We start from the raw sequence: 13,577 nt of genomic DNA, 5'->3' as shown, positions 1-13,577 counted from the left end.
AAGTCTGTCATTTAATTAGCTATATATGTATGTGTGTATGTGTATTTCTATAAATGCACATATTGCGAGTCAAATGTTTCTGTGTGATTTTTATAAAGCAGGAATTCTAGACATAACATTAGTGCTTAAATGTGTCACTTTGTCATTAGTTTGAAGTGTTAGTAACCATACCTTAACCTAATAGAGATTTATCTCCATATTTTGATTAATGCTATCTTTTTCTAAGTTACAGACAGATTAGAGATAGTACTTTTTCTAGAAGCTTACATAGCCTACCAGCAATTTTGTCAATATAATTACAATAATGATTGCTGTATTTAACTTTTAGTAGTAATTTGTCTCCTCTTATGGCAGAAAGTGAAGAAGAACTAAAGAGCCTCTTGATGAAAGTGAAAGAGGAGAGTGAAAAAGTTGGCTTAAAGCTCAACATTCAAAAAACTAAGATCATGACATCTGGTCCCATCACTTCATGGGAAATAGATGGGGAAACAGTGGAAACAGTGTCAGACTTTATTTTTTTGGGCTCCAAAATCACTGCAGATGGTGACTGAAGCCATGAAATTAAAAGACACTTAGTCCTTGGAAGAAAAATTATGACCAACCTAGACAGCATATTAAAAAGCAGAAACATTCCTTTGCCAACAAAAGCCCGGCTAGTCAAGGCTATGGTTTTTCCAGTAGTTATGTATGGATGTGAGAGTTGGACTATAAAGAAAGCTGAGCACCAAAGAATTGATGCTTTTAAACTGTGGTGTTGGAGAAGACTCTTGAGAGTCCCTTGGACAGCAAGGACATGCAGCCAGTCCACCCTAAAGGAAATCAGTCCTAAATATTCATTGGAAGGACTGATGTTGAAGCTGAAACTCTAATACTTTGGCCATCTGATGTGAAGAACTGACTCATTTGAAAAGACCCTGATGCTGGGAAAGATTAAAGGCAGGAGGAGACGGGGACGACAGAGGATGAGATGGTTGGATGGCATCACCGATTCAATGGACATCAGTTTGAGTAAACTCCGGGAGTTGGTGATGGACAGGGAGGCCTGGCATGCTGCAGTCCATGGGGTCACAAAGAGTTGGACATGACTGAGCAACTGAACTGAAGTGAACTGAGTAATTTATCACTTTGGAAGTAACGTCATTTTCATGAAGTGGTCTGTCCCAGTGATGGGTGTGACTCCTGGTGACTTTTAGACCTCACAGATACAGCTGGCTTTCTGTTTGAGGCTGTTAGAACAAATGAATAGGAACTTTGTAGTGTTATTTGAGGGAGAAGGCAATGGCACCCCACTCCAGTACTGTTGCCCGGAAAATCCCATGGATGGAGGAGCCTGGTAGGCTGCAGTCCATGGGGTTGCTAAGAGTCAGACACGACTGAGCGACTTCACTTTCACTTTCCGCTTTGATGCATTGGAGAAGGAAATGGCAAGCCACTCCAGTGTTCTTGCCTGGAGAATCCCATGGATGGAGAAGCCTGGTAGGCTGCAGTCCATGGGGTCGCACAGAGTCGGACACAACTGAAGCGACTTAGCAGCAGCAGTAGTGTTATTTGAAACCTTAGACAACGAAGTTCATGTTATTTTTTTCTGATGGCATTGCTTTCTCTCCTATGAAAAAGAAACAGAAAGATCTGTCCTCCACCTCGCCTCCATTTTTCCTGGACTCCATTAGAGATGATTTTCCATTTTTCTTTTTATTTTCTTTGAACTATCCCTGCTTTTTTGGAGTTTCCTGTTGACATTTTCTAATAGCTACAAATAATTTAGGGTGTAGGTGTGACTGTTCTTAGTAGTTCCTCAGCATTGTGTACTTTGATGTACCAAAAACCCTCCATAAATTGTTTTTGGAGACTGAAATCCTTGCCAACTCAAACAGGTCCATGAGTAAGCTGACTTCAGTCCATATTCCATACTCATGACTTTTCATCATCCTCCAGACAGAATATAGGGTTCTGACCAATTCCAGTTAGAGAAATTTAAAAATTTGGTCAGAGCATTTCCTTTAGTCTTTTCAATCTATTGATTAGATTAACCATCATTAAATTACCATGAATAAAATTGCCATGAGTAAAAGTGTGACATTTCTGAAGTTACATGCTGAAGGACAGTGTTATACACCAGAGAGTGGCATAGCTAAACTTAGTGGGTAGAATGAAATGAAATGACAGCATAAAAACATGGATACCTAGTTTTAAAACTTGCCCTTTAAGTAATATAATCTTTATTTTACTTCAGCCAAAAAACAAAGTGTTGATATTTTAATTTGCAGAGTATATATCCCTAGAAGAATTTCTAGATGTGTTTTTTCCGTTAACTATAGTGCCCATGTTCTCTAAATAAATAGGAAGAACGAGAAATTCTGGGCTGGCTAATATTAATAGATTTTATATTTTTATTAGCAAGTATGATAGCACCAGAAAAAGGAGAAATAGTTTCAGAGCTGTCATAGCCACTGCTGCTGCTGTTTTCAAGTAAGACAATGGGGATACTCTGACCGGGGGAAGGACCTTCCCCTGATGTGCTAATTTTTTTAAAAAATAATTAAAATTTTAAAGTTAAAGCTTTTACAATATAATATCTTATTTTTATGTCTTTTTAGTATGAAAATGTTACATTTCAATTGCTCATTTCCCTGTGGTTAAAATGTACACTTGACTATTAATAGATCAGTTCCATATTGAAACAAAAATTAGAAATCTAGATTGGAGTATTTCATTTTATAAATATTTATTGTTAAAATTTAAGGATTGTTTTTCTAAAAGTTTTCAAATGTCCTTTTAAAAAGGAAATTAAATGCAGTGTCCAGCTTGCTTTCTGTTGTGTAATGCTCAGAGGACAGATTTATTACCTGAAAAGTAGTAGCTGTAATACCTGGTTTTTACATTTTATACAATAGCAAGTTTGAACAAAACTAGTTAAAGCAAATTTTTTCATTAAATTTCTTTCCTAAATTGTTCTTTAGGAAAACACATTAAAGATACTCCCTAGTATGTCAGTTTTGTTTTATTAGTAATTTTTTCTGTTGATACCAACTGTTACACAAGGTTTCTGCCAAGTGTCTGGGCCAATTGCCAGTACTTTCAGTACTAGTATTCAGCACTTAAAAAAAAAAATATTAAGACTTTATCATTTAAAGCAGTTTTAGGTTCACAGCAGAAGTCCGTATTTTACATGCCTCGTTTCCTAGAATTCACTTTGTCCCCAAATATATATTTTTTGGTTCTGAACATATATATAGTAGATTTCTGCCTTTGAAGTATACTATGGGTAATAATGATTTGATTTTTAAAAATAGGAGAGAAAAACATGAGTTTAATACAATAGAAGAAAAACAAAGGATGTGTATCTTAAAACAGAAATTGCTGTATGAAAGAGCCATTCTTATAGTAATAAGAAAATGGGGAGATGCATTGTGTAGAGGACTGAGCTTCATTCAACACATCGTTCTTCAATCTGAATTCCTTCTTAATATTGGTTTTAGCTATTTGCATATGTTTTCTTAACTTATTTGTTTTTGCCACCTAAATAAACCTTTTGTCTAAACAACTTACCATTCTAATTATATTGTTTAAGTCTTGGTGTTGTCATTGCATAATAAATTTTAGTGACGTACTCCATGGAGGATGCTTTACAGACTTTCTTGATATATATATATTTTTTTATCTTTGAATCACTGAAAGCATGTATTCTATTTAAAGCTTTAACATGAGATAAGATGAATTCACCTTAACTTTTCTTGGGTTTTCATTGCTGCTTACCATTCCTTTTGTTTATTCCTAATGGATTTCCTGTTATACCCTCCACCACTGTTGATAGAAATCTTTACCATTTTGCTCAAGGAGCTAAGAGTTTGCTCTTGTCCAACTCCTTCTGGATGGCTTATCTTCCCTAAAAAGAAAACCAACGTGCACTCTGTTTTTGTCTTTTAATGCTTTCTCCAAACACCTGTTTCTGAACCAGTACAGCCATCCTGTCCTCCAGGCTGAGAAAGTGTCTTAGACCCCACCTGTATTTTCGATCCTTTGCCCCGTTCTCCTCTACTTGCAGCTCCAATTATGTCCTCTTACTTTTTTGCCATTAATTTTGCCATTTTTTTTCTCCTATGGCAACCCATTCCAATATTTTTATCTGAAGAATTCCATGGACAGAGAAGCCTGATGGGCTACAATCCATGGGGTCACAAAGGATTGGATATGACTTAGCAACTTAACACACACACACACACACGTACTAATACATTAAGTCAGTAGATTTGTATTCAATTTTCTCACCTTGCTCATGCCTTAGTTTTCTACTTTTCCCATTACTATGTGAAAAGGGACCCCTTGAAAGTCACTATTTTTATATATTCTTAGATTGAAACTCTGATACTTGTTACTCTCTATCACTGAAAACCTAGCAGTATGCATTTTGGGGAGCAAGAAGTTCTAAGTTTCATCAGTTTAAAGTCTTCACTCAAACCACACACAGTGTTTATTTTCTTTGTGACACAGATGTCACAAGTCTTAACCTCTTCAGATGTCTCAATGTCTTCATCTTTTCTCCTTTCCTAAATAGCTTCATCTTTAGACCTAATATCTCTATCTCCTTTGGTTCTTCCTTATATAACATAAAGTCTAACCCTCCAACAACTCTCTTAGACCCTGGTTTCCTTTATTCAGATGGTTCTAGTTTGTCAATATGTCCTATAAAATGCAACATCCAGAACTGGACACTTATTTTACTATACCATGTAGATGATAATGAGCTTCACCCTTTTTCTGGAAACTATGTTAATTTAGACTAGTCATGATTTCCTTGCTACCTATAAGACACAGACTCACAGAAGCACATATCTATACTGCTGAGAGTTCCAGTCCTGATTAATAACTATTATTAATGCTATAGGGTCTAGCATATTCCTCTGTCCATGGAATTCTCCACATTACCTGCCATCTGAGAAACCTGTATTCAGGAAGCAACAGATTGGTTGCTGACATGGAAAAACAGACTGGTTCAAAATTGGGAAAGGAGTACGTCAAGGCTGTATATTGTCACCCTGCTTATTTAACTTATATGCAGACTACATCATGTTAAATGCCAGGCTGGATGAAGCACAAGCTGGAATCAGGAGTGCCGGGAGAAATATCAATAACCTCAGATACACAAATGACACCACTCTTATGGCAGAAAGCTAAGAGGAACTAAAGAGCCTCTTGATGAAGGTGAAAGAGAAGAATGAAAAAGCTGGCTTAGAACTCAGCATTCAAAAAATGAAGATCATGGTATCCAGTCCCATAACTTCGTGGCAAATGGATGGGGAAAATGCGGAAACAGTGTCAGATTTCATTTTCTTGGGCTCCAAAATCTCTGCGGATGGTGACTGCAGCCACAAAATTAAAAGACTCTTGCTCCTTGGAAGAATAGCTATGACAGACCTAGACAGGGTATTAAAAAACAAAGACATCACTTTGCCGACAAAGGTCTGTCTAGTCAAAGCTATGGTTTTTGCAGTAGTCATGTACGGTTGTGAGAGGTGGACTATAAAGACAGCTGAGTACCAAAGAATTAATGCTTTTGAACTGTGGTGCTGGAGAAGACTCTTGGTGGTAGAGTCCTTTGGACAGCAGAGAGATCAAACCAGTCAATCCTAAAGGAAATCAACCCTTTTGATTGATTTCGGCACTATTCTGAAGCTGAAGCTCCAATTCTTTGGCCACCTGATGCAAAGAGCTGACTCACTGGAAAAGATTCTGATGCTGGAAAAGATTGAGGGCAAGAGGATAAGGGAGCGACAGTGAGATGATTGGATAGCAATCAGCAACTCAGTAGACATGAGTCTGAGCAAACTCTGGGAGATAGTGAAGGACAGGGAAGCCTGGCGTGCTGCAGTTCATGGGGTCGCAACTTAGTGACTAAACAACACCTCCAATAGGATCTAGGGATTCCTCTGTAACATTCTTCTAAAACTTTATTTAAAAATCAACAATACTTATACATGTATTAAACAAATATATAGTTATTCAACAGAGTTCATGCTATAGTTTCTTTTGTATTTATTGCTTACAAAACAAGATAGTTTTGGATGGTTGCCAGCTTGCTTATTGAAGACGACTGTAATCTGGTCCTATGCCTCTTTATGTTGTGTCATCTCTTAACCCTTCACTCCAGTAGCCCTTCTGAAGCAATCTTCCTTTCCAGAGTAATCCCAGGCTTGAAACTGAGGCCGTCTTTCCTCAAAACCAATAGTGCTAGCTGATTTCAAGTTTGTGTTGCTGGTTTTCAGGATTGTGTTTAAAACCATCTGTTTCCTCCTCTGCATTTAATTGATTTCGGAGAACTCAAGTGAGATTATATGTTAAATTTTCAAACATAGAAAAAAGAAAATGACCAACAATTTTATGATGCTTGCATAAGGCAAATAAATTCCAGTGTTCATTTATAAGTGAGGAGCATCAAGCAATATTAAAAATGGCATATTATCATATAATTGGAGAATTATGTACTATTTAATAGATCACATTAGTTTTTTTTTTATATTTTGTAAATTTTTAGAAAGTAGAATTAGTTTTGTATCTCTTAAATACTGATTTACAAGTAAGCGTGAATAAAGAACCTGTTCATTACTGCTTAACTGACATTCCTTTGTCTTTGAATCACTTGGATTAAAATTAAGCACTGGAAATACTTCTAATATTTTGTTACACTTTTTAAATGGATGAATTTTGGAAAAGAAATCAAACCTGACTTAAGCTTGCTAAGTAGATAAATTAAATATACAGTCAACTCTCGATTGTTCAAACTAATGGAGGGAAGGATGGAAAACTCATTCCTATTTCCCTGGTTCCTACCCCCTCAGGCTCTTTCTGAGAGCCTTACTGCAAACAAGTTCCTTGACTTTCCTTTCCATCTTGACCATATTCCATGCTCTAGCCTCCTATCTGGGTGCAGTGCAGTCTGAAAGATGGCTTTGCACTGAGTTGACAGAGTCACATGTTCTCACATTTTGTTCTTTTTAAAGTCAGTGCTTTTTAAAATCAATGCTTTTAGGATTGCTTTTACACTTTCAAAATTCTCATGAAAATTTGATAACATTGCTAATATCCTATTATCTTGATGGCTCATAAAATTAATTTTGTATAAAAATCTTATCTTTTGAATTACATTCTATAGATAATTATAACCTTTCAAAAGCATAACCTCATGGTACCAAATTGCTCTAAAAATGTAATATAAAATTTTTATGGGAGTTTTTATAAAAATTTTTCCGACTCTTTGAATTCCCAGTGTATGCAGTGTTTCTGAGTACTGTGTCATTGTTTGTAAAGGGAAGAAATGCTGAAGGAATTTATGTGTGAAAACAGTATGTTACGTGTATATAATATGTCATTTTCTCTACCAATTAACTGCACACATTGTGCTATTATCCAGACATGGGCATTCATGGGAATGCATGTATCTGGATAACTGTGAGTTGAAATAAACACACCTGCCTTTTATTTCAATAGCTGCACATTCAAATCCACATAAGACATTTATTTGAATGTGACCTTCATACACATGAGAAAACATTGGTTTCAGTGTTTGATTTTTTTGTTGTTGCTATTTTGTTGTTGTTGGTTTAAATCTAAAGTAGGGCACAGCCTTATGGATAATGCTTCTCTGGAAGACTTTGCATGCAGAGAAAAGGAAATTCAAAGATAAACCCTATGAAAAACATTGAAATTGTTTTGTCTTACTATGTTTTGCCTCAGTATGTATTGGAGCCAGATTCTTATAAAACATAGCAATACTTAACGCCAAACTGTATACAACCCATAAACCAGTCTAGAACTCTGCCCATTTTACATTAAATTAAATAACTTAATTATTATTCTTCCCCACCCGCCCAAAAAAATGCTAGTCTGTGATTTGGAGAATCCTTTTTTCTCAAGAATCTGTTTCCTTGAAAAGTGTGTTAGAATGTGTATCTGAACTTTCATGTTTTCCATTAGGCAATTGAAGTTTTTGTTATAAGGCTTATTTTTAAGATCTAAGTAATAGTTATTCGTTACCCCTACCCATAACCCAGTTTAGGTGATATTTCTGGATACTTTTTTTTAATTGACATGAGTCAGAAAATTGAATCAGACTTTCTTTAGAAGTCTAAACTTTGAATTTCCTACTTTTCATTGCATGTAAACTATCAACCATAAATAATAGTGTCAGTTCAAGTTCTAGCTTGTATTTTGCATGTGAAAGCTATAAACAGTCTGTTGATGCTGGAAAGACTCTATAGCTATTGTTTTGCTATTGCCTAATTGTTAAATTTGTAAATGAAGACTGATTTTATTTATGTAGACTTGTCTTTCTGTCTTAGGGAGTGAACTACTTTATGTCCAAGGGCATCCTTGATGATTCACCAAAGGAAATAGCAAAGTTTATCTTCTGTACAAGGACACTAAATTGGAAAAAACTGAGAATTTATCTTGATGAAAGGTAAAAAAAAAATTTAATTTTTCATGAGAAAAGAGTTGAGGAATGCTTTTAATTAGTTAAGTTTTACTTTAAAAATCACAGTCATCTAGTTGTAAAATTGAGTGAAGACAGGGAAAAGATTCCTGTACCTTGCAAATCATTACTCTTGTGAACTTGAACTTGTGTGTGAGTTTACTGTTGTAAACATTAAAAAAAAAAGCCCAGGAAGTCCAACATCTTTGTGATAGCAAAGATCACAAAACCAAATATTTTTGAGAAAGTCGAAGCCTTTTTTCCTTATAATTAGCCCTGAGATCTAAGTGTTTGGTAGCTAAAAGTTCTGAATTTTGAAATTGCCCATATAAAAATCAAATAGACAAATTGTACCCATAAACACAATCCTAGAGGTATAAGATGTGTATATCTGTGATACAGTACATAAAAATTGTCATGTAAAAGTTTGAAAATTCGAAAAGTATGATTTAATAGTGTGCTCTCCAGAGACAGTGTCTGATGTGCTATCCTAACTTGATAGTTATTCATTTGTACTCTTGAATTCTGGGTATCAAGGACATAAAAATATTGCAGAAATATTTTGATATGACATCACCATAAACTATGATTTTAAAAATTATAGATCTCATAGTAATCTAAAGAATGTCTCAAAAATAGGTTTACCTTTTCATTTTGATTCTCTTTTTTTTTTAATTTCTCATGATTTTCCAACAATTTGTATTTATTATATGCCAGGAACTTTGCTAGAATTTGTAGTATGCAGTTGATTAAAACATAATCCCTAGCCTTGAGGGGTGCACAGTTCAGCATATTGGTCACTGAAAAAAATTTCTTACATAAAGATGGTATCATTAACTCTTTTTTGTTCTGAAATGCTAGGTACCTATGGATTGGCAGGGTTTTTTTGTGGAACAACCTGATTTTTCTGTAAATATTTTAGACTTTGAAGGACATATGATCTCTGTTGCAGCTACTTATAACTATGCCATTGTGTCATCAAAGCAGACATGGACAATAAGTAAACAAATGAGAAAAGCTGTGTTCTAATAAAGCTTTATTTATAACAACAGCCCATGAGCCTCTGTAGTATTTGGCCCACTAGCTGTAGTTTGCCTGTCCCTGCCATAAGCAACAGGTAGAAATTAAGATCATGATCATACAAACATTGTTGAGTTTAGTGAGGATTGAAGCATACTGTAACAAAGCATGATTGTGCTGTGCTTAGTCAGTCATGTCTGACTCTTTGTGACCCCATGGACTGTAGCCCACCAGGCTCCTCTGTCCATGGGGATTCTCCAGGCACGAATCTTCCCAATCCAGGTATTGAACCCAGGTCTCCTGCATTGCAGGCAGATTCTTTATCATCTGAGCCACCAGGGAACCCCAAAGCATGATTATTGGAATGCTATTGATAATAAGTATATATGTACATATGTACACAAATTGTAAACAACCTAAACGTATTTCATTAGAATTATGTCCTTAAGATGGGATACTGTGGAGCCATTAGAATGAATGAGTTAGATCCATGTATAAAAACACAGAAAGCTGTTCATATTATACTATAGGAAATAAGCAAAAGAAGATTCTACAACAATATAGGGTATAGATAGACACTTTAAAAAGCTTCACATCAGCAGTTGTTACCTCTGGCAATGTGGATTGGTACGGAAAATGTAGATTCTCCTTATTTTCAGAATTAAAAAGGTAAAGAATTCTGTTAATCATATGGATTTAGCCAAGAAGATTCTTGAAAATAAGTTAACATTTTTCTGAAAAATTCATTTTTTATTTCAGAATTAAAATTTCTAGTTCACCTTGTTTTTCTAGTCATGAAAGATTTTTTAAAATTGTTTAACTTGATAATCATACTTTTATTTTTAACTTTTAAGACATATATGCTTTATAAGACTGGTAATAAATAGTAAAGTATTTTTATCCAAAAAGTAAATAATCTATGATTTTTCCCATCTCTTTTTAATAGAGAAAAGTTAACTAAAGCTGTACCTTTTTCTTTTTCTACTAGGAGAGATGTCTTGGATGACCTTGTAACACTGCATAACTTTAGAAATCAATTCTTACCCAATGCACTGAGAGAATTTTTTCGTCACATCCATGCCCCTGAAGAGCGTGGGGAGTATCTTGAAACACTTATAACAAAGTTCTCACATAGATTCTGTGCTTGTAACCCTGATTTAATGAGAGAACTTGGCCTTAGTCCTGGTAAGAATATATATAGTGAATTCCTTCCTTCTCCCATTCCCATCTCTGGGTAAAAATAGTAGTAAATGAGACATTTTCCTCACTCTGAGGAAAAATGCTTCCCATAATTACAAATACTTGTTTCATTGCTTCTAGCAGTGACTAGTTTGTCAAAGCTGTTATTTACATGTAGTAAATATACTGTTTTAGGAGGAAAGTTACACTTAGGTATGTAAATTCTTACTTAAACATTGGAAATTTTTTACTAGTCTAATCAAAATCTTGAGAAATTGTTTTTAAAGCTTTTAGTAATACACATATTACATAGGTAACAGCTAGAATTTTTCTACTAAAGTGTATTTTTGATATAACTAGTTTTCACTCTTTGTATGTGTATATATGTGTGCATGATGTAGCCTGAGTCACCTATGTATTTTTTCATGTAATGCAGCTTTATTTCTTTCTTCCTGTCAACAGTCTTGTTCTTATCTTACTACAGAGATTACCAAACCTTTTCCTAGCATACGGAATTTGTTGAACATGCTTATGGAAGACAGTCTTTATTAAGACTGCAAGAGTCTGAAAACTAAGCACCATAGTAATAGTAGTAAGCAGCCGTAGCAAGGATCACGAGGATAACAAGAAGCATCAACTGTTGCCCTGCAAATATGTAGAGAAGAAAATATTTTGCTGCATGGGCTCATGTATAGCAATCTAAAGATGGACTTTTGAGATTAATATGTAAATTCCATAGAATTTTTTTAGACCTTTTATACATATCTTAAATAAGAAGAAGAAGAATTTTATGAGATGTTTACATTTTATTTTCTAGTACCAAGTTAATACATTTTCTTGTTGTGTAGAATGCTTCCAAATTAAATTAGGCTTCTGTAAAAGCATATGTAAATAAATATCTTACTTTGTTTTAATAGGATATACTGAGAGTACAAATATATTTTATGGATAGTTGAATGGAAATATCACATTCGAGAGCAAGAGGAAAATAAAACCAGTTCTGGAATTTTTAAATTTAGAATGACTTTTCACTAAAAACTCTTAAATTATTTGAAGAAAATGCTTGATGAATTGGTGTTTGGATAACTGACATCCCTGTTTGCCCAGGAGATGAGTTTTCTAGGACACAAGACTTTCATCACCAAATTGGAAAAGGCCCAGGCAGTTCTCTTTAATTTTAATCTAATCTTTTGGAATTAAGAACACTTTTCCTTTGGGACCACTGTTTAATAACCAGCTAATAATTGGAGGTGTTTCTTTTTCCTTCCAGATGCTGTCTATGTACTGTGCTACTCTTTGATTCTACTTTCCATTGACCTCACTAGCCCTCATGTGAAGAATAAAATGTCAAAAAGAGAATTTATTCGAAATACCCGGCGTGCTGCTCAAAACATTAGTGAAGATTTCGTGGGGCACCTTTATGACAACATCTACCTTATTGGCCATGTGGCTGCATAAAAGCACAACTGCTGGGACTTCAGCTTTTAACTGCAAACTGAAGCTACCCAAGGACCTGTTTAGCAGATATGGGGTGACATTAGTGCTGGCCATTCTAGCCTCTGTGTGCAATCAAGCTTGAGTGTACAACTTTTTTTCTTTTACTCTTTTCTTTTTTAGTGACTTCTTTGGGGAACTAAAGAATTTTGCAGAATTTTTCTTAATTTTGCTTATCATGTTTTGCACAAAGCAGAGCCATTGTCTGACACAGCTGTTTAAGAATGTTAAACTGACATTATATTCTAAAAAAGATGGTATATTTGTGCATTAGATTTTGCCTGAAAACTTTATTCATTTCCATTCTTTTTTAAAATACCATGTAATATGTACATATTTAACTAAAAATTTATAATCATAATTATTTTATTGTAAAGATTTTGACTAAAGCCTTTCCTTTTTCTCTCAAACTGAGTTCTGAGATTTATTTGATAAGAAATTACAACTGTCTTCATAAAAGTTGCATCTAACCTGGATAGAAACCATACCAGCTTCTCTTTCCAATCTTTGAAGAGTATATTTGTCTCTATGCAAAACAGGCACTTATTTTTAAAACATAAATTCATCACCTGACTTCATTTTTAAAATTTCTGCCTTAGTTAAGTCTGAAGTCCTTGAAACCATAGCAAAACACATTAAAATCTAAGGTTTCCACACATAAGAACAAAATGCTATTATCTAATTGTGATGATTTCAGCTCTGAATCAGCTGGGAAAGAAATCTTGTAAATGATAGTAAACTGTCTTTATTCACTCATTCAGTAAATATTTATCAAGGGCCTTCCATGTGCTAATATTGTGCCAAGTACTCTTGGTACCTCGACAGAGGCTCTGCCTTCACAGATGTTATGAGATTGGGTAATGAGAGGAAAACTACTGATTGGTGCTAAGTCACTTCAGTCATGTCCGACTCTCTATGACCCCATAGACTGTAGCCCACCATGCTCCTCTGTCCATGGGATTCTCCAGGCAAAAATACCAGAGTGGGTTGCCATTTCCTCCTGTAAAACTACTGCTTAATGGAGAGCAAATGTATGAGGTAGATCTTAATTAACATCTTAATTAACAGTTATTTAATCATTAAAACACTTAGCATTGGAGTGATAAAGAACAAGGCATGTATATGGTAAGTCACAAATGCCCTGGAAATGTCTCTAGATGAAAAGCATCAGCTTTGGCATGATACAGCTGCTATGTTTAGGGGGAGTAAAATGCGGGAGGGGGAGCCCCTTGCTAGAAGTGTAGGATCCTGGCTTACAGATCTTGCCCTACTATTACAACTGAACAATGGACTACAGAATTTTCAAAAACAAGATAATCAAAACAGCTCTTTTGAGAGTCAAAGGGACTTTTAGGCTGGTAGTAAACACTGTCTAAGGTCTTCCAAGGTAGCACAATGGTTAAGAACCTGCCAATGC

The 13,577-nt window shown here is 35.0% G+C and overlaps 1 protein-coding gene across 2 annotated transcripts in view; it reads left to right on the top strand.

Annotated features, from left to right (window-relative positions):
* The window catches only part of FBXO8 (F-box protein 8), a 38,626-nt gene extending 26,056 nt beyond the window's left edge, over positions 1 to 12,570 (top strand). For both annotated transcript variants that reach the window (XM_006056277.4, XM_044939686.2), the window contains exons 4-6: positions 8,337 to 8,455; positions 10,476 to 10,672; positions 11,937 to 12,570. In XM_006056277.4, coding sequence (XP_006056339.1) covers positions 8,337 to 8,455; positions 10,476 to 10,672; positions 11,937 to 12,124 — 504 coding nt within the window. In that variant the 3' untranslated portion in view covers positions 12,125 to 12,570. The remainder of the gene's footprint in view (positions 1 to 8,336; positions 8,456 to 10,475; positions 10,673 to 11,936) is intronic.
* Positions 12,571 to 13,577: the final 1,007 nt, after the last annotated feature.

This window comes from Bubalus bubalis, chromosome 3 (genome assembly GCF_019923935.1).
Source record: "Bubalus bubalis isolate 160015118507 breed Murrah chromosome 3, NDDB_SH_1, whole genome shotgun sequence".
Classification (NCBI taxonomy): domain Eukaryota; kingdom Metazoa; phylum Chordata; class Mammalia; order Artiodactyla; family Bovidae; genus Bubalus; species Bubalus bubalis.
This window is presented reverse-complemented; position numbering and strand designations above follow the sequence as displayed.